The 27,213-nt window shown below is 41.8% G+C and overlaps 1 protein-coding gene and 1 long non-coding RNA gene across 3 annotated transcripts in view; both read right to left on the bottom strand.

Annotated features, from left to right (window-relative positions):
• The window catches only part of phc2b (polyhomeotic homolog 2b (Drosophila)), a 33,223-nt gene extending 18,860 nt beyond the window's left edge, over positions 1 to 14,363 (bottom strand). For both annotated transcript variants that reach the window (XM_062407123.1, XM_062407122.1), the window contains exons 1-5: positions 14,238 to 14,363; positions 3,860 to 4,199; positions 1,672 to 1,833; positions 1,458 to 1,535; positions 832 to 993 (exon numbers count right to left, since the gene is read on the bottom strand). In XM_062407123.1, coding sequence (XP_062263107.1) covers positions 832 to 993; positions 1,458 to 1,535; positions 1,672 to 1,833; positions 3,860 to 4,141 — 684 coding nt within the window. In that variant the 5' untranslated portion in view covers positions 4,142 to 4,199; positions 14,238 to 14,363. The remainder of the gene's footprint in view (positions 1 to 831; positions 994 to 1,457; positions 1,536 to 1,671; positions 1,834 to 3,859; positions 4,200 to 14,237) is intronic.
• Positions 14,364 to 18,036: 3,673 nt separating this feature from the next.
• On the bottom strand, positions 18,037 to 26,240 carry LOC133970281 (uncharacterized). The gene is made up of 2 exons (XR_009924292.1): positions 25,090 to 26,240; positions 18,037 to 20,963 (listed from the first exon to the last, which is right to left on the bottom strand). It is a non-coding gene; the product is annotated as an uncharacterized LOC133970281 (long non-coding RNA).
• Positions 26,241 to 27,213: the final 973 nt, after the last annotated feature.

A 27,213-nucleotide genomic window follows, 5' to 3' on the forward strand; every position in this document is an offset into this window, starting at 1 on the left:
ACACGGCGAAAGGGTGAGAGTTGGGAGCTCTGCGTTAATCTCGCGCTAAAAAAATTGACGGCGTTAAAATGAGTTTGCGTTAACGCCGTTAATAACACGTTAAACTGAAGTAATAATACGCCTCCACTGTTTTGAACATCAAATGGTGATTGCGTGGAAAAACAATCTATTCAAAGAAATGAAAATATCTGTAGGGCCTAATTTCACACTAATTAAAGCATTAATTTAACCCGAGAAGGCTGCACCATAAATAAAAGCTATGACAATCTAACCTGATAAATGTGTTTTGCTGCCTGTCACAATGATCAAAGACACCCTATAATGCTGGGTACTTGGTTATAATGAGGAGGCAGGAGCAATCTGTGTGTACTGGCAGCTGCATTATTTACAGCAAATTGAAACAAACAAGTTACCGACTACCAGCTGCACCAAAATAGACCAGCGGAGCGAAGTGAAGATTGAATTCATTCATTCAGCAATTCTTTAGGACATTAACCTACAGACAAGGTAACACATGTGACCTTGTAGGTCACAAGAAGGGATTTCTGATCATTCATACATATTCAATGAACTATCCTGTGTTTATAATGGGGCCGGAGAGATCATCCTGACCACCTACTCTGGTGGCAAGATGAACATAAAGCACCAATTACTGTCTGAAGATGTATGCATAACATTAATGCCAAAATTCACCTATTCTGAAGAGAAATTAATCTGAGGAGGAGTATTCTTATTTATTCAAGTTGTGTGTGTGTGTGTGTGTGTGTGCTTTTGTTTATGCATATATGCACGCTTATGTAAATGTGCCAGTGGCTACGCCCCAGGTCTCACCATCTGTGCTCGCAGGTACATCTGTGCCTGGCTGGCCGTGAGTGTGGGGCTGGAGGAGCTGCCCAGCAGAACAGCCTGCTGGGAAATACTGGTGGGGGTGGAGCTAATGCTCTGGGCCCGGCTGATCAGCTGAGCGGCCGCCGGGGACGTGCTCAGGTTGATCTAATGGGGGAGCAGATGAGCAGGATAATTAGTTTACACACCTATGTACATGTACAGATATGTATATCATCATACCAGTACCAGGGTTTCCACACTTTCCTTCACACCAAATTCAAAGACTTTTCAGCACCAATTACCTCAACATAAAATAGTCAGACGTCACAAATTATTATAATAACACTAAGAGTCTTTATAAGTATGAATATCAATTTCTATTTTTGCTATTTTCAAAAAGTTGTTCTGTGCTTTTTGTCAAATACACAATTTCAAGGATTGATTGGACCCAGCACATTTCACAACTTAATTTAACAGCAAAATGCACAGAGCTGCTGCAGTCAGGGGCCCATATTGCTTTAAGTATCTTGGTGCTAAATCAACTTAGTTTCTTGATAATCTAATGAACAGCTATAAGTTAAACTTAGGGGCTCTTAGAGGACAGAGCCAACACTCAAAAGTGCACTTACCGTAGCCTGAGTAGATCCTGTTTGCTGAGATGAAGTGCCGTTCTGTGAAGAGCTTTGCCGTCCAGCTGCGATGCTGGCCTATACAACATAAGAGAAGGAAATAGGTGTAAATGAGAGCGATAACGATTCCTGAAACATATCTTGCACCAAGTCAACAACAGCATTTAGGATTATCTCTCCAACATAAATGACTTGTTCATGGTCAGTTACTGACTTGCTGTACAGCGGCCAGGCTCTGGAGCTGAGCGGTGCTGAGGCTGTGTTGCTGCTGGAAGGCAGCGGTTTGCAGAATCAGATGCTGCTGCTGGGCAGCGTACATCTGCTGCAGGTACTGTGCTGCTGTGTTGGGCTGTCTGTGTAGCGCCTGTTGAAACACCTGAATATAAAGACAGACAAACAAAGAGGTTTGAGTAATGCACTCTGTACAAAACAAGACACAGAAAACGAAAAAGACAGAAATTCAGCTACACTGATACACAAACATCTGTCCCAAATCCTGCATGAATAGGAAAATGAACTGCATTCATAGAGCAGCTATTCCCGTCTCATCGACCACTCAAAGCACATTCACACATACTTCTGTATACAGAGCTATTTCTGTCACACACACCATTCATAGAACAGCCGTCGGGGTTAATTTGGGGTTCAGTCTCTTGCCTAATGACACTTTGGAATGCTGACTGGAGGCGAGGATTGAACCACCGGCCTTCTGGTTAGTGGACAACCCTCTCCACCTCCTGAGCCCTTCTTCAAATAACAATGCAGCCTTCAGAACCTAGAACACACTTGTGTGACAAGTATACATTTGTGTGTGTGTGTGTGTGTGTGTGCATGTTACCTGTCTCCTTCCTACGTTCCCAAATCACAAGCCTGCTTCCAGCTATCCCACCCCCCACAGAAACACAGCTGTGTACAACACTGTGTGAAATCATAACGTTCTATCTGCAGTCAATAAAACTTGCGACAGTATCATAAAATCTGCCGGTGGCCCCACAAATGTCAAAGCAGAGAGAGCATGAAGTTAAATTACTGTGAGGGACAGTCAACACCAGGCAAGTGGTGCTGGCATTCGTAGCAGATACAGCTTTTAACTAAAGACAAAAAGGGTCATGAGGCAAGGTGTTTTTTTATATACAGGGAATGTGCCCAAACGATACCCTGTCAGCTGCAATTAAGTGTAAAGGGTATCCTCCTCAGGGTTAGGATCAGGGTCCAGTGAATTACTGCCTGCGTTAACTTAACTTATACTTATGTATAACTCTATGGGATAATATGGAAAATAGAAATCATAACTTTTTTAGTTATGGTATATATTTTAACAAAACAGATTTAACAATTAGTTAATTCAATCAATTCATTGATCACCACAAACATAGGTCACTTTTAAGCATCACCTTTGTCGCAGAGCTGTAAAATGGGAATTTATGATTAATATTTGTTTTTAATGATTTATAGTTAAATTGATGATTTGTAAACATCAGTAGATCAAATAATTAAAATCTGAAGGTTGGTGCAGTGTGTGTTTTCATGTATTTGCAGTAATCGTGTGAGACTGACGAGATAAATCCAATTGGAGTGTTTCAAAGGAGTTTAACTTGTGTTTGCTGCAAACAGACACAAATACAATCTCAATCACAGTCAGCAACAAAAGTCTCATCAATTCTTTGACCAGAGTTTAACAAAGCTAAACCACTGGGAATAAATCCTCACCCTTCACCTCTGGAAGGGCCCTCTGCCTGGTTGCCAAGCCACCAGAAAGGATGCTGACCTGTGGTCTGTGGTGTCAGTGGACCCTACAGACCCACATCTCTTGGAAGGAGGGTACAATTAGCAGGGATGCAACACATACATGCATTCAGCTCTCATTGGCCACAGATGACCAGCAGTCCCTTAAGCTCAGAGGGCTTTTTGCTGTCAATAGGGTTTGCCCTCTAACTGTCAGCAGGGTGAGCGCGAGGAAAGGAGGGTGAGATGACACAAAAACCCTGCTGTCACAGGATCAGCCCTAAAAGTTGAGAGGACCTTATTCAGGGAGAGTAATCTGCTGCAAAGGTTTAAATCCCAGGGTCAATGGGTCAAGAGCACTAAAGGACTGAACGCATTCCTTCCTTCAACTTGAACAAATCCTGTGTTGTGACGGTTTGTTTGAGCTGCCGTCATCAGTGTATTGATCAGAGAGAGAAGTGCCTTGTATTTCATCAACTGCTCTGATGAGGAAATGCAGACTTCTATTGGAAGTTTTTTGTGCACCAACAGGGGGCAGTAGAGCAGAGGAAAGTGGGCTTCTTTATGTGCATCTCAATGTGAATGAGGCCTGAGTTTGTATCTCACAGACAGAGAGACAGAGAGACAGATGGACAGAGAGACGGACAGACAGACAATTGTATTCAAGCCAAGCTCACCTGCACTGTTTGTCGGTCAGGTATCCCGCTGTACACAGATATCTGAGGCACTGTCTGTCTTCCTGTTGTCGTACTACTACCGGAACTACTGGTAGTGTTACTAATACTGCTGCTATTATTAATACTACTACTGGCGGAAGTGGTAGAAGTAGTAGCAGTAGGGTTGGAGGTATTACTACTGCTACTGCTGGCAGCCGTGGTGGTGGAGGAGCTGGTGGTGGAGGAAGTGGCGGTCCCGGTGCTGTTAGCCATGGAGGCAGGGGCCCCCGGCTCACTCTCCATGGTGCCCTCTGCTCTTCTCACCTTTGACCCCCGGCTCTTCTGAATGGCTCTCCTGTGCCTGGAAGAGAGAGAGAGAGAGAGGGGGATGAGAAAAAGGACACACTATTTTCCTTCTTTATACCAAACCTAATTAATTGTTTTTAGTCACAACACAACTGAAGCTAAAATTCCCCTGTGCACGACATTTCAACTTCAGGAAAATCTGACATATTAAATGTCAAGCAAGAAATTAATTTCATCAGTTTATGAAATGTGAGCAGTTAAAATATATATTCACTACAGATAAGTTTATTTATTCAAGTACTTTTCCATCTTCCAATTCGAACAGTTATATGACCTGACTAAATGTTCTGCAACCAAAGGCACTGCTCTAATTCAATCAAAACATTAAGCAAGGTTAAACTCATAGTGAGCAAAATAGTTCAATATACAGTTTCTGGGAATGTCAATAAAGAAAAATATGTATTGTTATTACCGAAAGCCTTGATTTACGATATGCTCTTTGATTGATCATTGTTAATTTATGCATTTAATCTAATACTAAACAAAAAACAAAATAATTTCAGAGTCTGTGACAGCCTTGACACCTTCATGGATATGATGTCTGCCAGGACACCCCAACCAGCTTTGCCACAAGACTTTAAACCAGTTATATTCCCAGTATAATCCATGTGACTGAAGATGTGAACACAGCTGTGAACACTACAGCAAGGATCAGAGGGGCATTCCACAAATCTGCAGAACAACCAGAGCCTCAACTGGGAAAAGACTAGTTCCTCTGAAGTCTGTTGTTTTAATGCATGACAGGAAAAAAACAGAAACTCCATCTAAATTTAGGAGCCAGTATTAAACTACTCCTCTAGTAGCCTAAGATGACAGACACTAACTCGGAGAATCTACTCTTTGAGTCTGACCTCATTCTCAAAAACAAAAAGTGGGGCAAGGCGGAGCGAGGCTGGTTAGAGTAGCACACAAAAATGCGATTTGGGAATCTAATGAAATCCAGTCAATTCCAGCTCAAAAAGCCAGAGTAGCAGTAAATTTTATTACTGAACTGTATCTCAAGCATTGGGGATTTTAAGCTAAACAAGAACATACATATTTGATCAAAGCTCAATGTGAAGGCAACAGAGGCTGTTACAAAACAAGCATATCAAAAACAGACCAATCATTAAAAGGCCTAACGATTACTCAAAATCCTCTAATTAAGAGTCCAGTCTATTTGTTTGGGAAAAAAAGTAATTAATTTATATAAAACAACATTAATCACATAGGCCATCTCTGCTTCTACATCCGTTTACTCTTGTCAATCATGGTCAAGGACAAAAAAAAAAGCACAATGATTTAAGGCCCTTCCATAAAAGCCTTCTTAAGGGCTGGTCCCCTGGTGCTCCGCTATCCATTAGCACAGGAGAAACAAGGTCCAGAGCTCTCAGAGCAGATGAGACGGGGAGTAGCTCAGAATGAGAAGTGAGAAGAAGCGTATGGGAGGAGACAAAGCAAAGATGAAGTTGTGAAAAGGATATGAGGCAACTTTATAAGTCTCTAATGAAGCTGAGCTCTCACAAAAAAAGATATGAATATTAAGTTATAAAACAGATTGAGATGCTGGTGGTGTAGAGAAGAAGGAGGGATTAATGAGAGTGTGGGGAGGAGAATTCAAACAGCGTGACAGCTGAGGTAACAGAGCTGAAAAGAAAGGCCAAAACGGGGAGGATGGAATTTCTAGCCCTGAGGTTAGAGGTGTACACGTGAAGTTATTTTGGGGGGGATGGCTGGAGGGGAAAGAGCACAGGTGAAGGTCGAGGGTTTTAAATGAGCTTGAGAACAGAGAGAGGGTGTGATGGAAGTAATTAAATAAGGAGCAATGCTGCCGCCATGCCGCAACTCTTAAGCTATTTCCTCCTCCTCATTATTCTTTTGAGCGGATTAGGGGCCAAAGCACAGCTCGATGGCCCACTTGTGCTACAAAGCAGAATTGGAAACAAACTGCAATCTCACCAAACCATATGCTTTTCCCTAAAATGGCAGCTTGAAAGAACCTAAACAGCTTTAAAATGTCTAAGTAAACAAATCAGGCACCAAATAAACTAAGTGACCTCGAAAAGAAAACTTGAAATGATTCTAAATAATTTTAATTAAATTAGAGTAAATATTAATATATCAATTAAGAAAATTATACAAAATGCAAAAGAGGACGTTTTAGAATTATTGAAGCAAGATTATAAGGAATGAATCCCGGGAAATACTAGTTACTATATATCTATCCGGAACAATACAAAAATAAATAAAAATAAATCCCAACACAAGAAAACAATGAGTGCTTGTCATGACTTGAACGTTTCCCATCCACATATTTGTTTCTAGGAAAAAGCTGATATCCAGATAAGGAAAGGGTGGGTTTGTGGTTGTAAACAAAGCACAGCTGCTGCCAAAGCCTGCCTGCCTGAATGTATTCATTAGCCTACATCCCAGTCTGCTTCCCATTGCCTCCCCGCATGTATAGATGAGAGGGAATCCCCTCTGGTAATAATGCCTTCAGTTCAGCCCCAGTCATTCTGAGAGGAGTCACTCATCCATCAGTGAACGGGGTATGATGGAGAACCCCCAACCCCCATACACACACACACACTCTGGTTTTTAACCCCACATCAAGCCTTGAGCCGATACCAGGGAAAACATGGTACCCATGAGAAGTGGCAGAGCCAAAGTGTATGAGAGCACATCAAAGCAGCACCGGCAGTGTGCAGTGCATTTGCAAAGACCCGGTCAAAACCATAACAACACAATTTCAGCCCTTACATCCGTTTCCAGAGGACATATTGATCGACTCATGCCGGCGCTGCAGGACCGCAGGAACCGGCTGTCAGGTTTGTGTCTAGAGGATTTGCATGGCCTGCAGGAAGATGAGAGCTGTTAAGAGTCTGTCAGACAGACTGGCTGTCTCTGCAGAGCTAAGATCACAGTGAGGAAGTGCAGGAGCGTCAATCAGTGTTCACATTAAGGAAAACCCTGATGAGCCACATTAAAATTTACCACAAGAAAACATTTGTCAGCTGCCCCAATCGATTGATGTGTGATAATGGCTTTTACAGCTAGCAGATAAGAGATCCTAAGAGTAATGTATGGCTGTGTGGATGGGGTACTCTGCTGCTGCTGAGACAAAGCCCCCTAACCCTGGTGCTCCTACCTCCTCCGGCCCCCCCAACGCGATGCAGGGGTATGATGCCCCATCCCCCGGGAGTGTGCGGTCCTCCTGCAGGATGTTGCTCTTCTTTGTCTGCCAAACTGAGTGGCTGGCTGGTTGGCTGACTGAATGAGTGAGCGTGTGCGAGTGTGTTCCTGTGCTGTATCCAAATCCCCGGCCCCGCTTTTCTACCCCCAACACACAGCGAGCTCGTCGTCCCAGCATCAACACCCCACTCCACCAACCAGGCCGCGGCCTGCCTCCTGATTATGTGGTATCCTAGCGACAGCCAACGGGGTGCCTATGGATTCCCCGTGCAGAGCAGCCTGCTGATTGGACAACAGGATGCTCTCTAATGAAGATGATGGTAATGATTTTACTCCGTCCTTCCCCTCCCCCTCGGCTGGTGCCTGAATTTTTTGGGGGGTTACATAGACCCTCTAACATAAGGTGGACTGTCATCATCACCTTAATTTTTTTTTTAATGAAAAGCCACAAACCTAAGGTAATGAGGCATTTTATTAAAACGACAGCGCTGAGATGGCATATCCTTTATTTTGCCTACGCTTGGTCTGGACAGCTGAAGGCAAACTTTTCATTTCAGTGACTCAAATTTGGAGACTGCAGGTTTCAAAACCATTTCCACAAAGCACAATTTCCACAAATAACCTAAAACTGAACAGCTAACCCACCAACTAACCAGCAGGCCAGTATCAGAATCAATTCTGAGACATTACTGACATTGAGGTTTGAGGAAAAATAATTGATTCAGCAAGACAGCAATTACCAAGTATCTGCCACTAGGTAAGACAGACTAAGTGAGGTAATGGCAGATTATACCTTTGGCAAAACGTACCATAAACCTACTGAACACCTGCTAAAACGGGCACCATTAAAAGTAAATGGGAACCTGGAGACATATTTTTTGCCAATTCACAGCACAACAGTGACAAACCACCAATTAAAGGAATTTGTGAAAATGAAATGCAAAACAATGGAAGTAGAAAATTGCAAATCCCTCATAAATTTGAAATGCTTTGCATTTCAATTCAAACCTCTCCTTGATGACAAATGAATGCATTTAGGTGGAATATGGAGGATAAGACCAGAGGATAATAGCATACTTATGGTCTGCTCCGCCACATTAACACGCCACCCAACTGTCTACATGTATGAAATGAAGCCATTTGAATGGTTTGCTGGTGCAATGTGGTATTGATTGGGGCCAACCATGCGTGAACCTCATTGATTATTATCTTGTCATTAGCATATAGATTAGCTGGCGGTGGAGCCAGACATGCAAGCCTCGAGTCTCACATTTGGCGCGCAGAGCATGTGCGGCATAGGAGAAGGAGGGGGGGGGGGGGGGTCAAAACAAGAGGAAGAGAACAGAAAGGATGGGGATTTGTTTGGTATGAGCTGCTTGATGTTGGACGTCAAGATCTGAAGGTATTGAGACCTTCTGCTTTGAGATACAAGAATAAACAGAGTGGTCCCATTGAAGTGGCGGGTCAGGGGTGATCTAGCAAGAGGCTTGAGGACAAATAAAGTCAACATTTTGTCCCCAAAGAAGACTGATGCCTAACAAGCTCTTCTGGGGAGAAGTGTAATAATAAATGATGCAAGCACCACAGGAGCCTTCCTTTTAAAGTTCTTTATCAATGTCCCTGCCAGCCCATGTTCTCGTAGTAAGCTTGAAAATATATCAGTAAAGTTCTCCCTCCTCATTATGATTCATCTGAAACGTCTGAAATGAAAGAAAAAGATTCATCTGTGGCATAACGAGTTCCAAAAGGACGAATTGTACAGAAACAGCCCTCGTTGATTCAGCCCTTATGGAGCTGAATAAATTAATTATATGTCTGTCTCCACTTATTTTTTGGGGGGAGGGCCCATTGGATAGCGTTCGCCAGCCAGACTCATACACAGCTACGGACAGAGCATTCAAGCTTGTTCAAATGTTTTTTTCCCAGTAAATTAAGATGATGTAAAGAGGCTTTCAGACATGCACTGAAGTGAAAATTTCTAAAAAATGTTGTTCTTCCAGATATTTTCTTAAACATTTCCTGCCAGCCCCCATTTCAAAAAAAGACAACCATGCACCGTGTTTCTATAAGTGAAACGTTGATGAGTCCAGCAGCAAAACATTTAGGATCAAATTAAGCACTTATCTGGTATTGAGCCAACCAAAGTGTTGGTGTAGTCAGTAAGACTGGTGTCTTCACGAGTTCCTACATATTGTGACATTCCTAGTATCTTTACAGATAAAGCGATATGTCATTAACTCTCACCTGATTCCTAATAAAAAGAGCTTGCCTATGAATCGCTAATGTAAAAGTCAGCTTCCACATCCCATGCTCTAAAAAGCAGCACTTCTCCTGCAAGGCTGGGAGAGGGGGGGTCATCCCCAGAGGCAGATGATGGTCAATGGGTCTTGTCCAAACATACCAAGCAGGGCAGTGCCTTTGTTAGAGTGTGTAAGACATAGATATCCACTGATCCTAGGGCAAGATTGTTCAGCTAGCCGTAAATTGAGCTATCTGGCTCAGATGGACCTCGCCTACTACAGCAATTGGACCAGTACAAAAACACTCTGGCTGCTTTCCAGGTTAAGTGTGCTAAGCGTGTGCCATTCCAGCACATGTAGCCTCAGGCTGTGAAAATACAAAACACGTTCACTTGACTCTTCTGAGAGGCCTTTGGTCTTTTTCTGTTCAGCTCCGTTTAGTAAGACCCTCGCCCTCTAGGTTCACATTGCGCTAAGGAAACAAAAAATTGCCCTGACGCTTAACAACTCTCAAATTAAATATGGGAGAAGTGGACAGGAAAGCACAGGCAAAGAGAGGGGCAGTGGGATGACAGACAAAATGAAATATTCTCCGTCTGATCTAAAAATACCACGGTTAAATTGTTCTGGCAAAGCTCGTAGATTAGCAGCACACTTCCATTCGCACTGTTCTTTCAAAGCAGTCTCTGAGGCATCGCTCTCAAGAGTCGATCGCACCAACTGAAAAAAAAAATAGGTCAGGTATGAGCTGAGAGGAGCAGCAGCCCAGATAAACATAGTGCTTCATGGCCTCTCAGAAACAAGCTTCCACAAGTGAACAATCATTCATCGGGTCACATGAGACTCAGAAAGATTAAGCGTTATATAAGCAAATATACATTTATTTATTACTTTTTTATGGACTAGATCAAATGTGCATTACAGTTGTTTCGTTTTATGATAACAGCAAATCCTGCTTGAAATCATTGTTATTTGGAAATCCTTGTTTCATTGTTAGACTGTAACACTAAGTGCAAAAGACAACATAATCATCTTTAAGCCTCTTTTCTAAGCATTCACAGGTCATCACAGGGGCAGAGGGGTCTTTGACCTGATTTGACATGTGTTGTATTTTGTGCTGTTCTCTTGTTATCTCAACATCCGAAGGCTTTTGAATGATGTTAAGTTTCAGAGATATGGAATGATAGGGACAGTTGGACACATGTCAATATTAATAAGTGGATAGTCTTATCCATGCATTTTATATTTAATGTAATTAAGCTGCTTGGTGCAGATGCATAATAAGCCATGCTTTTAGTCTTTGCCAACACCAGTTTTTCAATCAAAGACAACCAACAACCAACATGGCAAATCATCTAGAACAACTAGACTAACTTGTAAGCATTGGGAGGCTGTGTCAATTTTCCTATTCAAGGCTTTAATTGTGAACCTTGTAGTATGTCTAACTGCAAACATTGTGTTTTTAGATTTATCTTTAAGTACTTTAGGCTAAAAGAACCAACTGCAAACAGTGAACTGTAAACTGAACCAGGGTAGTAAACAGAGGTTGTCCTTACAACTAAATTGATTTGTTGATAAGTTACATCTGCTCCCTTCAGTCATCAAAATAATTTATCAGAGCACAAACTGGATGTTGATTTGACTCATTCAAACAAGTTGTCACAATTTAACAGAAATAGACCATCTTAAAATATAAACACACCTTTTTCAACTTATAATTTCCCAATGAACATTGAAATTGACACAACATAATCAAGCAAACTTGACCTTGACAGCTTTTCTCTTTAAATCAATTATTTCCTGATATGATGCATGACTACTGACAACCTGTCTGTGACTGTGGAAAAGCTGGCTGTTGCTAGGACTGAAACTGGCACCTTGAACATATGCGAGCACAGCTGGTGAGTATCCTGCCAACAAAAATGTATCCTGCTATGCTGAGTCGGCACAAGAAAAAGTTAATTTGAAAGTAAAGAATAAGCAGCTCTAATGCTGATCAGGATCGAGTCTAATAGATTGTCATGCAAGAGGCCAGTTAATTCAAACTGGGTAGAGATTGGTCAGTGGGGCCATCTCACATGTAAATAATCACCTGTCTAAACTAAATATTTGAATAAGGTCTGGCCGTATCAATCTCATCAGATTTCGTAACACTTAGATAACTCTCAACAGACACGAATTCAACACGCTCTTATAACAATCATCCACCTGCAATTAACCCAAGAAGAGCATAAGAAAATCAATGTTTTTGTTGCCAAGTGTGATGCTACTTCTAAACAGACAACCCACAATATTGCTGTTAAGAAGCCATCATTAGGTCATCTTTGCTTGCTTACACTGAAACAAGAAAGGCCAGCATAATAGAGTTTGTGTGTGTGCTTTTAGATTGCATGTCATGGTTTCAGAATTCGAGGCATGACAGGTAACAACACAACATCGGCATTTATCCGACATCCATCCAGCTACTACATCCTAGGCTGGCTTACGGTGGAACAACACGGGCCCTCCATTAATTGTTGGTACCTTTAATACAGAGCAGCAAGGTGGAATAATTCAACCATGGCTGTATAAAATGGGTTAATTTGAGGAGGTGTCCAGCATTGGCTATAATTCGCTGGGGCCCCAATAGAAGAGTAACATTGTCTAGTAAATGTAAAGATAGAATTCTGCATAGAAAAGTAGATAGAGGTAACTTCAGAGGTAACTTATAGTCCTTCAGAAACAACCTCAAGCTTGCATAGATCGTAAAAGTTATAATATGGTAAGAAATGCATCATCATGATGTCACTATGAATAGTGTAGTATAATAATACATTAACTTTCTCAAACAATAATATTAGAGCCATTATCTTAAGTTTATATGGATTAACAAATCATTCATCATGACATTAAACTATAAAAAGTTACCTACTTGGGGGACATGCAGTGTGTGCTCAGGGTTAACAGTATCCCTCTAATGCTTTTTATGGGTGCTTTGTTTTTTTTACTGGTGAACTGACTGACCCAATCCTTTTGTGAGAATTTGCATTTTGGGCAACCTCAAAAGAGAAGAGGACACTTGGTGCCTGTGGTGCGAGCCAGGGCTGAAACTTTCAAATAGTCAACTTGTTCAATATTAAAAGGAACTGTCATGCAGTTACTCAATCATTTTCCAAGCTAAATAAAAATGCTCATGTGCTTTTCTTTTAGATTGATGATAAAAAATATAGATGTTTGGGTGCTTTCTCATTTTTTAATAATCTTTTATAGAATAAAAACTTCAAGATACAACTAACCAAAGAAAAAGGTAACTGCTGATTATCTTAAATAAGTATATGGTCTATATTCAAAGTAGGGTTCATTTTCAATTCTCATGTATAATCTACACACCATTACATCTGGCCCAGGATGCTTTATACGCTGTTTTGACTTTTGTTCCGAACAATAGCTGGACATTTAGGGGTAAACAGTGTTGCAGCCAAATCAAATAACGTTGGCCATTTCTTCAAATGTATAAAACAACATAACATTCGTCCGTACTGCTCATGTGGTGTCATCCCTCAAGTCAAACTTAAGACAGGATGTTTACGACATGATTTTTGTTGTTGTTGTTGTGTTATACATTTGAAGATTGGTCACTGATATTGGATTTGGCTGCAACGCTGCTTACCCCTAAAACTCCAAAAGTGTTTTGTGGACTCGAACACTTCACCCCACCCCTCCATCGGCATAGTGGTGAGGAGATAATGAGTTAATTTACATTTTTGGGTAAACTATCCCTTTAACCATTTTAATGAATAGATTATAAAAACTACTTACTGGTACTGTTTATTTAATTTGCCTAATAAATACATTGCTAAATCCTTGAAGCCTTGATGCAAAACCTACAGATGTTTATAATAGAAGACAGAGAACAACAACAAGTCATTACTGCTTGGAAAACAAGACACAAACGGTTAATCGGTTTACAAAGCAAGACTGAAGTCGACTAACATACCGACACACACACACACAGGCTGAACACAGGGGAGGGGGTTCTGTCTGTGGCACGTCTTTGCCCACACAGGGGTCACTCTGGGCGGCCATGGCCACAGTAAACAAGTGGGGACCATCCAAGAGTTGTTCCAAAAAAGTAAAAACATCTGGCTCGTGATTCCCCCCCCCCACCCCCCCAAGGTCACGAACCGAGCCCTCCGGAGTTCCTCCAACCAAGTTGAGCTAAAACAACCGGGGTGGGGGGGCCTGAGGTCAGAAAAGTTCCTCCGCTCTCACGGTCACGTTCAGCCGGAGCTGCCGCCGCGCGGATTCCACCACAACACTGTTAGCTCCCGCTGTTAGCCACACTTCACCCGCCACCATGTTTGGTTTTATTCCGGTTCTCTTTCAGTTCACCGGCACGAGGCTCCGCGCACTCAACTCGGCCGTGGAAGTGTCGTGAGCGACCCGAACAGGGGCGCCCCCCCACACCTCCGCGCCCCCCCCCCCCCGTGGAGACGTTAGCTTGTGCGACCGTTCCTCTCCCCTCACGCGTTCCGACACACACACACACACACATAAACACACGCCGTGCCTGCTCTCCCCTACCTCCCTTCCCCCGGAGCCCCACTACCGTGACCGAGCGGTGAATGTCACCGTCGCCTCACCGTTTAGTCCTGGGTCCTCGCAGGGGCTCGCTCCTCTAGCTGGCCGGGCTCCCTCACAGTTTCTCCGGCGCTTCTCCTCTCATCAGTGTCCGGAGGCTCCGCGCTGCTCCTGCTGCGTCAGACCCGCGCAGGAGGAGCAGGGGGCGGGGCCCGGCCACTCGTGTCATTTTGCATTCCAAACTGGTAACGTGACCCTGATCTGGCCAATGAGCGGCGAGGGTTGTGTTATACCCCGCCCTCTTTGCTGTCACTCAACAGTGGCCCCCCGCCCCCCCTCTCTTACGCCATTGCTCCTGTCAAGGTGGCCGCTGTCCTCATCACCATGGCAACACCCGAGAATTGAACCCATGCACTGTTCTGTTTATAGTTCTGCGAAAACAACACGTGGGTTGTTCGAGGGTTGAGCTGAGGACACAGGCAAGTACATTTACTCAAGTACTACACGTAGTACTATACAAGTACAGGTTCTCAAATTAACGTAAGCTATTTAAGAAAAATCAAGCTGTATCTGTGCAAAGCCAACTGAGAGTACTCGTATTTGAAGGATCACGTGGGTTCTTCACGGCGTGAGCTGAGGACACAGGCAAGTACATTTACTCAAGTACTACACGTAGTACTATACAAGTACAGGTTCTCAAATTAACATAAGCTATTAAAGAAAAATCAAGCTGTATCTGTGCAAAGCCACCTGAGAGTACTCGTATTTGAAGTATCACATGGGTTCTTCGTGGTGTGAGCTGAGGACAGAAGCAACTATTTTTACACTGGTGCAAATTAACTGGTTACATTCACTCAAGATTAATACGTAATACTATTAAAGTACAGGTTCTGAAATGCATTCAAAGTTTAAAAACCTTTTCTTCAAGCTGTATCTGCAAATCAAACATGTCATATTTTTATAGTTTGAAGTATCACATGGATTCTTCGTGGTGTGATCTGAGGACAGAAGCAACTATTTTGACACTGGTGCAAATTAACTGGGTACATTCACTCAAAACTATACTTAATACTATTAAAGTACAGGTTCTGAATTGCACTCAAAGTATAAAAGTATACACGTTTGCATGTCACATTTATATAGTTTGAAGGCTCACATGGATTCTTCGTGGTGTTTGCTGAGAATAGAAGCAACTATTTCTACACTAGTGCAAATTAAATGAGTAAATGTAAACATAAAAGCAGAATGCTGCATGTATATTACTTGCAGAGGTGGTACTCTGCTCAAGAAGTGCAGATACTTGTGTTAAAGACGACGCATGTAAAAGTATAAAAGTACAGGTACTGAAATGAACTCAAAATATAAAAGTAAAACATTTTCTTCCAGCTGTATCTGTGCACAGCAAACTGAGACTTGTGTCACATCAAAAAGTTTGAAAGCTCACATGGGTTCTTGACGGTGTGAGCTGAGTACATGTAATCACCTAAGCACATGTACTCAAGTACTGTATACGAGAGTGAATGTAAAAGCACAATGTTGCATTTATTTTACTTGCATGGGTGGTAAAAGTAAACCCATTATTTACTCAAGTAAGTACAGAAACGACTTAAATCAAAGTATACATTTATAGGTTCTGAAATGCACTCAAAGTGTTTTGCCTTAATACAAAATCTCACAATTGTTTAGACATTAAATCTCTAATGTGTATCCAGATGGAAGTGACCAGGAAAGGCAATAAAACGGACAGCAATGAATCGCTAATGCTTCAGCGGTGTCCTTATTGAGCTGCCTGCAATATGAGCAGGGCGTGTGTTCATCCGCCTGCAAATACTGAATAATTAATCAGAATATGACTTATTTGGTTGGCCCCCCCGAGTTAATTATCTGCTCTTTCATAGCTCCCCCGATACGTTCCCCGCAGCATCAGCACGAACACAGTATCGTTCCAGTAACTTGGTTGATCCCCTAAGACACGTTATTGGCTCTCAGCCAGACGAGGCTGTGTGCTAGTAATGATGAATTACAGGAAACACTGAGCTGCTGGGCCACAGCATACCTTCAAAGTGATGTGTATTAAATATCCCGGGCCACATGTAATGCTGTGTAGATTATACATGAGAATCTTAATGGAATATTTATATGGGCTCTCGATCAGCTTGACTGGTCGTCGGTTTCAACAAAGTCAGAGATGAGGTGTTTTGTGTCCCAGTGTCTCCACAGCTCACTGCTTCTAAACGGAACAGCAGGAGACAGAGTGAAAACATGACACTGCGTGAGTGGGTCACCAAGCCTTTGTTACCTGATCCTCTTATATGAATAAATACAGACACATGTCTTTATAATAAATATACATGTATTTATTACATAAAAGCAAAATCACAACATAGGTCACAACATAGTAAGTTGTGTTTCTGAATCTTTCACCAAGTGAAGCCGCTTTGGTCACATGGTCACAGTCACAACATCCCTAGTGTTCAAAACAAAACATAGTGAAGCAGCATTAGTTTCAGTATAATGTTCCAAACAATTGAAATAAACTTACATTATGAAAAATAAGGCCTGCATTATGTCAACTTTTAAAATATCAAAAAGTATGAAATATTGTATACATTGTTAATATATACAACTTTTCATCTATAGTTTCTTTATTGTCCTTATTTCTGACTGAAATATCTATGTTAAATAAATTATTCAATAAATGATGAATAAATGCAATTGATTAAGATCTATTAAGTTGCTTAAATATTATTTTTAGTTGAACTTATCAAAGTCTTGTATATCTTAGTTAATGTTTTTCAATAAAACACTGTGAAAAAATGAGACTAGACCTATAAGATGATCTGAAGGTAAATAGTATTGCCTGAGATTGTTATTATTCATGTAGTCTGATATCTTTGATGGTTTACTGAGGATCCAGGTGGATATTAAGGAAATAATTTCTGTTTCAACAACAACAGACAACAACACACAATCTGGCAGATAAATATAATAATAAAGGTATGAGTTTTTTTTAATGATAATATGTCTTACAGGGCAAATAATAATAAAGGTTGAATCTTCAGTGAAAGTGACACCTCTTGATTGGAGAGTTGTCACTGTGGAGAATCTCAGGCCTTGCACCTCTCTTACACATCTGCTGTGTTTACAGGTCATGGGGTCTTGTCATTACTACATATGCGGAAAAAAACAAGTTCCCCTTTGTGGCTTCTCTGTCTATGAATGAATGGAAGTCACTTCCCCCTGGATATTGCACAGCAATCATCACATAACAAGGATGTTTACTACAGGGAACACTTCTGCTTTGAAAACACTCCAGTGACACTAAGATGAGTTTTCTTTGTTTGTTATGTTGCTTAAATGTCATAGTGGATTATTATTCATTCTAAAATTAAATTCAAGGTTCACGTGAGATGTTCAGGAGTGGACATAACCCCCCCCTTTGTTGACAGACAGACCGGTAATTAGTGGCAAAAGAAAACCTGCCTACGCTGTCAGTTTCATCAGAGCAAATATGAAGGGCATGAGGAAACGTTCTGTGCTGTGAGGAGGTTTGCAGAGTGAATAACTCCTAACCCTTCACACTATTGTTTTGTTCCTGTTATGTCTCAACGTTGTGCAAACCCTTCAGCAGAGAGGTTGTATTACAGGATGACGCAACCCAGGCCTGACCAATGCAGACCCAGTGACCATCATCAATTTATGGTTTTCCCCTTAAGAAGACGTAATAATCAATGAGCAACATAATCACGCTTGAGATCATCAGAGGGACGTGTGATATCATGGCAGTAAAATTAGTCACAGGAAAAAAGCAAACATCACAGGAACAATGAGGTTTAGTAAGAGGATGAAGGGTAAAGGGTGTGTTTTTTTATGACCTTTATTCATCCTGGACATTGTGCTCCAGATGATATTGTGTCATTCAGAAATTCCCCACGTGTAACCACATACTGTATATTAGACTGTACAGATTTGAAAAGGGATGCGTTGTTGCATTTGTCATCCAGAAGAGGGTGCCATCATGTTACCGGTGTGCACAGGACAAGCAGCTCAGTATCAACTGTACAGGAAATAAAGTCACAACTAAAAATAAAGTGTAAGAAGTAGTGAGACAGACTGAGCAGGCCTCATTTCACACCTTCAAATAGAGGAGTCTTATGGTTTCTTGAAAATATATGTTTGTATGAACATTACACAAAAAAATCCAAGGATTGTTTCATGTGTAAAACTGAGATTTGAATCTATCAACATTTAGAACATGCAAATATTCAACCTGAAGTTTATGTCTGGTCTCAAATCGGAAACAGTTTATGAGAATATTTCACTAGTTTATTATATATTCAGTACAATATTTCAGGAGAGGTGAATGTGTTTAAAATAGAATCCAGGGACAAGGTGAATTGTTCCCATGAAACAATGAGAGTCAAATGCCGTGCGCAGTTGCTTCCCCACTGGCCTCTGCTGTCGTGTGTTTGCTTTTATTATTTTCTTCAAAGCGAATCGACACCACCACCTTGATGCCTTTTAGGAACTGCTTTTGAAAAGAGCCAGGGAGTGACGGCCCAGCATCAAAGTTTGCTTATTGGTTTGTGAGTCGCTGTTTTCGCTCATTGTTGATTTGTCTCACTCTGTGCTTGTACAGTGGGGATGACAATTGTGAGGAAGGATATTTAGTCTGATTCAGCTGCAGCAGACATCCCCTCCCCGCTGAATGAGACAGATTTCACAAAAAAAAAACAAAAAAAAAATTTGGCAAATACAGACATCCTGGTGCGTTGACCTCTGCGTCAGACGCTTAATCACGGTGCACTGGTAAATCTCTATCTCCAATATTTACCCGACATCCATTTACAAGCAGTGTGAGGCAATCAAAGGAACTGCCAAGCCCACATTCACACAGACGAAGTGACCATAGGGCCAGTGTATTCCAGTGGCTGTTCTGGACCTGAGTTAAGACTCCTCTGTGGCTTCCTGGAAAGCGTTCACAAGGATTTCCTCTGCATCACGTCCCTTTCTGTCGGCTCGTATCTCCACTCGAGCCGCCTGACGTCTCCTTTTCCTTCTATTTATTCTTTAATAAGACAATGGGCTTCTTTAAAGAGCCATTAGTGGGGGGAAAAGCTCAGCTGAATTACAGCAGCCTGCAGTGTCTCCTGCTTCTCGGCAGACACTGAATGGCCATCGAACCAACGGGCTCATTACTTCAATTTCCTCACACCCGATCAAGATAATAGGATTCTTGCCAGGGACATTACGACACGCTGAGTAAAGTGGGCAGGGATGTGTGTGTGTGTGTGTGTGTATGAGTGTGTGTGTGGAGGAACAAGGGTCCAGTTTCACTGCTGGTGAATGGGTGGTGCAACTGGTTTGTGTCCTGTGGCTGCACCGTGTTTTTACATTTACTTTCATCAGTTTCTCAGCTGCCAGAAAGTTATACATGAATCTATAATGTTGTATCACTTCTAACACACACACAGACACACACACACACACACATACACACATACATCTAATATGACAAATATAAAATTATATATAAAACACAATGTAAATCTGCTCCGTTATGATTTATTTACTTCTGATGATGTGTCTGTTATAAAAGCAGAACCCCAGGTTTTAATACCTTACCCACAACTTCCTGCCTTTTGTTTTCATCTACAACTTAACTCCTGTGACGTAAAAGGGTATTTAACCTGTCACTGTTCCTGTTATTTTGGATGGGTGATGAAACATGAGATAAAACCCTCAATGTTATTATCTTGAATGAGATAATGAGCTCACCGGCCCATGAAATCATGAAATATATAAACATTTAAATTACAGGCACATACATGTTTTACTTTATGCATGGAAGAGAGAATGCTCATGTCTGGGTTTCATATTTTCTTGGTTATTCTCAGTATCTAGGTCGTTATCACACTAGCAAAATAAAGGTTAGCCCTGGACTGGTCACGGTTACGGTTTGGGTAAGTCGTGGACTAATCACGGTTTGGGTCAGTCAAGGACTGATCACGGTTTGGGTTAGGGACAAGGTTTTGGTTAGGTAGTCCACCATGAATCATGTCTATGCATTCCTACTTAGCATAGCTGTGCAAACCTTGGTGTGTACTTTTAACCCCTAACCCTAGCCCTAACCCTTTTGAAGGACCTTTATGAGCTTGGACCTCGTGGAGTGAGGACCTACCTCAAAGGGATATTTGAGGGTTAACGGCGTTAGGGTTAGGGTTAGGCTTTTAGTTATGATGGCTGGGGTTAGGGTAAGGGGCTATAGGGAATGCATTATGCCAATCAGTGCTCTTACTAATACAGAAGTACAGTTATGTGTGTATGTAAGGTTAAATGAGGTGACTTAACAGGAATAATGGGGGCGGGGATAAACAAGCAGCTCTGCACACCCACACACCACCACACACACTACACACACAAGGTTGTGGTTATGCCTAAAACGAAGCTTGATCACTTTTATAAAAAATTCAAAAACAATGATCGCATTTGTATTTCATTAGTAGTGCAGGTGCAGTCTGGTAGTTCCCCCTGTGACGTCCATCCTGTGTAAGAGTGAAGTCCATCAGAACAGTCTTCTCTGCACCGCGCTGAGTAGGTACGACATGGCTGCCTGCACGCACACATTCTGCTGTTTCCATGTCAGTGTGAGAGTGTGGTGGCGGTTTGAACCACAGGGGACCTGTGAGCTGCGAGGAGGAGGCGGAACGGTAAAGTCGCTCTCTTCTGGCAACAGTCAGTGACTCAGAGTGTGATCATGAGGCCTGGTGCACGTCTGCCATGAACGCCTGAGAGAAGCAGAATCACATAGAAAAGGGATGTGAGCAAACCACTCTCCAGCTGTACTGCATCATAAATGAGTTAAGAACAAGATTGACCAAATGAAAGGATATATGATCATGCTTAGTTATCTAAATGAATTATTATCACCAAATCACCCTGACTCCTTCAATCTCCACAATAGAGTATTTATTTTTAGATTACCTCTGCCAAGAAGGTTATGTTTCCCCCCATTACTAAACAGATTTCCATGTAAGAACACATCAAATAAAATTGGTCTTTTGTTTTAAACAATACTGAAGAAACAGGAAATTAGGTATGAAACACAGATTTGAGATGACCATTTTTAGATGAATCCTCACACCAGTAAATTCCTAACATGATTAGTCATGTAGTGTCTGACAATTTGGCTCGAAGCAGAAATATCTGGTGAGACCGGTTTCATGAGATGCAGCTTCAGTGACACACTAGGTGTGATGAAATTAACACGAACTCCTGATCTCAAATAAATAACAGTGATATTCACCAAGGCAACAGACAGCCGAGCAGTGCGGTATGCCAGCGTGTGCGTTGCCCTTTAAGAGAGCTGGCACGTCCGCTGTGGTCACACTGGTTCGTTCAGACTCATTCATTTCACTTCACCCAACTGCCAAGAGGTCGTGAAACTGACTGGTTGAGATGAAGCACAGTGTCTGACAAATCATATTTTTGGTTTTCTACTCTCACATAGGTCCTTTAACTTCACTCTGTCATCTTTTCAGTCGTGCTAAACGTCAGTTTAGATAAGATCTTATCAACCGCCTTCTGGATGCCGACGTGAAAGGTGCCGATAGGTCACAGTGTTTGCAAAGTGATTGATCGGAATGTATTTTGATAAACTTAGAAACAACATTCAGGGAAATGTTGCTCAACTCTTTTCTTGACCTATGCTATGCCTAAATTAAATAAATAGAATTTATAAATTGCCTGGCTCCTTTCTTTGTATTCTCTGTCTCTTGAGCACGTCTAAGCACTGAAGGCTAGTCCCTGCTCCCTGCCAGCACAGTACCAACCAGAAGCCCTCTGAACAAATGGGTCCAGCTTTGGGCAGTGTGGTCACTGAATTGCCACTCTAAATCCAACCAGATCCAACCAGTTGGTTCTGAAGCAGGCAGATTCCCCACGGAGGGACTGAATGCCCGCTCTGACACTCTCCTCCTCGCCTCATCTATCTCTGCAAACTCACCACGGTACAACAAGGTCTTGATTCACTGTAAACGGCCCCGTAACTCTGCCCAGTCGCCCCACACAAACCCAGTTGACCAGGCTGCAGGCGAGGGGCCAAACTAGGCTGAGGCTGTCAGCTAAAATCGCTGACACACTCCTTTCCTTTCTTTGCAGGGCCCACAAAAGGCTGCACCCCCAGTGCCACGGTCCTCCTAAGTCCGCCCTGATTGAGATGCCCGTGAGGTGCATGGAGGGGGAGAGCAAACTGGGGAGAGCGAAAAAGTGTCTAATCCCACAGTAATTAAACAGTCAGAGACAAAGGGAGGGCGGTATGAAGTATTCAACTTTAATGTAAATGTTTAGTGGTAAACTTTCCCATGACCCTCGTGCCTTTGTCAGACTTTGCCTGTAACTTACATCACCTGGAATTTTCGGGTAATTCATTTCAGTTTCCGAACGTCCACTTGCCGAGCTAAGAGGCGTCTGCTGAGACCCTCTGATGGAGTAAAGTTTTACACTGTTGTTACTTTGATGGACGTCGTTATGTTGACACGTTTCTTACAGGAGTCGAGAGGTATTCAGTTCTCACTCCAACTTCTGTAGAGGGAGAAGAACCAGGACAACATAAGTCCAGGTCAGAATCAGGTTTTATTGCCTAGCAGAGATACACATAAAAAATAAATAATACTGTAAGCAAGAGGGGAGGGATTTTGCTAAATGTACAGTAAGTGTTATTTGTGTGTGAAAAGTTTTTCTGAGTGTCACAGTTCCAGGTATGGTGTCAGATGAGCAAAAAGAGGAAGAGACGATGCTATGCTCACATCCTCCACCAAGTAGGTCATGGTTTCATGTCAGCTTATCTGACTGTCTGAAGTCTACTGATAGAATTTTATTTTGACCTTAATGCGTTTTTAAAACTTTTTTGTAGATTTCTCAAGAAGTCATATTTAGGAGAGTGAAATCTTTCATGGTGTGCAGTCTGTTGCAGCTTTCCTCAATTCAAAGGTTTTTTTTGTCAGTTTATTTGTACATTGGATTAGGCAAAAAATATGACTAGACTGATCTCCAATAGACTTGGTGGATGAATATATGAGAAGTATGGATATGGATTAAGAATTTTGTTTTATCTATTAGTTTTTCACTGAACATCAAAACAACATAAAAAAAGATGTAGCTAGTTAAGAATGAATCAATAAATGAATGCATATATAAATAAAAACATTATTTTCAAACCAGCTGAGAACTTTTCTGAGTCTTTCTTCTTAGATGTGGTCTTTTTAGCACAGCTTTATATATGGATCTCTGCTTTATTCATAGACCAATATGTTTCATGACTAATAAAGGTGCTCTGCCTACTTCCTTTTTAGGTTTTGTTTCTACCACAAGGGTTTAAAAATCATGGGCAGGATTCTTTGGCTGGGCGGAGGAGTGAATTCCACTGAGTGCTGTTGTAGTTATCGGATCTAAATGTAGTAGCTGATTGTTATACAGCAGAAAATGGGATATTAGGTCATTATCAAGATTTTCATGAAATAAAGTATCATCAAAGAGTTGCACATTGCCCTTGATAAGAAGAGCGAGCAGTGAGCTCATTACAATCTCAAACAGGGAACACCACCTCCGTCCCTCCTCATCATTATCTCCAATTAGAAACATGTCACTCCCGCTGCTGCCTCCAAAACCGTGCAAAATAGAAAAACAGATTGTCACATGGCATCAGCGCGCCACGCCAGTGTTTGCAGAAATCCACTGGAGCATCTCGGAGGTCTGCAGCCCGAGCCAAATGAGGCTGAGAGGGGAGCCGAGCCAAACGGAGGACATGCGAGCCAGGCCCCTGGTCCTCCTATGAAACGAATTCTGTCTCATCAACCATAGGTGTGAGGATGCTGTTGATAACTCTTAAGTACCATACATGTACAAAGATGAAGCCGATGGAAGTTTTGCTTGGTCATAAACTATTGGTCATAATGTCCCTGTCCTCACATAACCCCGACTTCTCTTACAAAACCATAAGCTCTCACTAAGCTACCACAGTTATGCAATGCATTCCCACAAAGGGAAACCAAGACTCCTGCCACTTCGAACCATCATATCAAAAACCCATAATTGAAAAGAACAAGCTGACATTCGGGGGCACTACAGTGAGATATTTGCTTCCTTTTCCTCTCTGTCTTTTCAGATATGTAATTCTTGCATCACTGCTGACAGGAGAGGGACTGAGGATGTTAGCATCACCATTTTTATTTTCTGTCACACGCCAAGCAGATCTAATATGGGGTTAAAGGCCTTTGTTTGCGTTTCATCACACGGTGGTGAAAGCCGTGTAAAGCTGAAGTGACGAGAAGCCGAGGGAAACCTGAGGCTGGCTGCTGTCGGTGAGAGTGAATAATTCAAACATCATTGGGTGAAGAGGAACCAGTTCAGCAGCAGCCAGCACGTTCAGGACTCCACTGGTCCAGCTTCTCTCTCAGTGCATGTGACCATGACTCACCAAGCTGTCCTCATGTCTGCCAACACATCTCTCTCTCTTTTTTCTCATCTATCGTTTCATCTCTTTAATAGTTTTCAGTTTTTTCTTTTCTTAATTTTATAATGGATTCATGCACCTACACTGTGACGTTCAGGTTTAACAAATGTGACACAGACAGACAGAATTAACTGGTTTTCATTCATTGTATGACCGGACCTCAGCCCCATTAAAAATAAGGCTACCTCCCACAATGCATCTTCCAATGTTTTCAAACAAATGAATGAATCAGGTTCATAATAAGACATGACACCAGACCAGTGTGTGGTTAAGATTGACACTGTATTCTCATTAATTGATACATATATACGTGTAATATATATAAACGTCATGTAAAATACCACTCAAAGGAAATAAAGTGATAATGAAAGTATAACCTAACGTCTTAGTACTTATTGTACCTGGTAGTACTTCAGCATCAAAAGTATGATCCAAATTGTAGCACCAGGGGATATGGCTGCTTCTGCTCCTTCACTGTTCAAGACAAAAAATAATAAACAACACATCTAGTTTTAAGCAAATATTTGTTGCTTTAAAATATGTGCACAGATAACCTCTTCACGTTTGAACAGTATTCAATAACAATGCTCTATGTCGTCACCTTGGGACTTCTGCAGGGACAAAAGAAAAGTGCGACGGCAGGATTCTTGCACTGAAGTAAAACTTACATACATAACTTTTCACAATAGAATTACTTCCTGGCTCCTTTGATGCAGAGCCATTGATCCTTCCCCTATTGTATCTGACATGGATCATTAACCACGAACAGGCAGTGTGCAGATATCTCAAACACAGTTATTGGAAAACAAATGTATGAGCACAAAGACCAAGTCTGTGTTAGTGACATAAGAGCTTAGCAGAGTTGGAGTAAACAAATGCATGAAACAATGGCCATGTGTTCCCACGTGAATATGTTCATCAGCCCACTCTACACTTACTGTACAACTAAGCTGAATGACGCCGAACTGATATCCAGGAAATGAGTCTGTAGCTGTCATGTTTTAAGAATGGGATGCTTTGTGCAAGACAGCGTGTAAGAGTTTCCCAACACATTTTCATTCTGGGCTGAAATGACTATGCTGTGAAAACATATTTAGCAGTGAATGTGACTCATACGACTTAAACTGGAAAAGTAGCACTTGACAATTTTAAATATGTTTTGATTACAGGTTAATGAATAAAATGACACACATAACAGTAATTTTTGTTGGTCCTCTGCATAAGATATAGGGACATATATAACTGGAATTCACGTGAAGCAGGTAAAGCATGTGAAACCGCTGCACTTTTTTTCCGTGTGTCTATAATTACACTGCTTATTATAGTTATTGACGCCGGAATACTTCCCAAAACCATCCCAGTATTTGTGGGGTTATTTACACATCTGTCCCAGAACTCAGGGCTTTCCATAGGATAGGATAGGATAACACAGATATGTTATTATTTAGTATAAACTCCCATAATGATAAAAAGGATGTTATTCAATGCTTTTGGGGCTGACGTCCTTGGGAGTTGTTGCGCCCTGAATTTGGACAATAAATACTGGATTGAACCGGACAACAACCCCCCCCCCCCCCCCGCAACCTGTAATCACAGACCTCATTAAACGATCGTCTGACTGACCCTTCAGTTTGCAGTGGTTCTGTTTAAAAGCAGCCGGAGATCACCTGACCGTGCAGTGACCGCAGAGCAAAGACTTGGCGTTTGTTTTCAACAAAAGTGGAGAGTGGTAACTTTGCCAAGGAACAGCTTTAACCCTCTTATGTCATAAACCACGGGTTTTGGCACTGGTCATGAACATTTCTTCCTAGGTGTGCATGCTTGTGGTTCAACCTGTCCCTTCTCACGGCGACTGCTGTCTCAAATACAGATGGAAATAAACTGCTTTCCTGGACAAGTTGGTTTACCGTTAGAATACATATACTGTATTTATAGATACGTGGCTAAGTATGTATGAAAGGAAGTATTTTAATAGCAAACAACATTTCCAAGAACTAATTTACATATAAACAAATCAATGATAGCTAAAATGTGACCCCCGTGGGTGTGAATGTTACGGCTGCCAACATAACTTGGATGAACACGTGCTTCAACCGTTTCAGTCGGCGTCAGAATTCCAGCTGTTATGTAACATATTTATTGTTAATCCCCTGGGCTGAATGACAGCAACATGAAATGAAACAGCTAAAGCAGACTTTATGTTCTTTTTAGATCCATACCTCTCCCTCCCTGTTCTCTCCACCGACCTGTTCCTAGCAGCAGAATAACCCTGTTGGCACTTGTGTGTCGAAAGAGTTGTCGGATTTGAAGAAGTAGAACTTTGCTTTCACCTGCTTTACCTTGGAAGAGGCTGGGAAAAGGCATCTTGGACGAGAGCCACGATAATAAGCAGTTGAGAGGGATTCAGATTTGCATGCCACAGCTTTGTGAGGTCACAACAGAGGTTCGATTGTATAGCACCTCTGAGAAGAGTGGAGGATTAATGGGGGGTGTAGAACTCTTTTCTAATCATTTTTTATTTGTAT

Source organism: Platichthys flesus, chromosome 2 (genome assembly GCF_949316205.1).
Source record: "Platichthys flesus chromosome 2, fPlaFle2.1, whole genome shotgun sequence".
NCBI lineage: Eukaryota > Metazoa > Chordata > Actinopteri > Pleuronectiformes > Pleuronectidae > Platichthys > Platichthys flesus.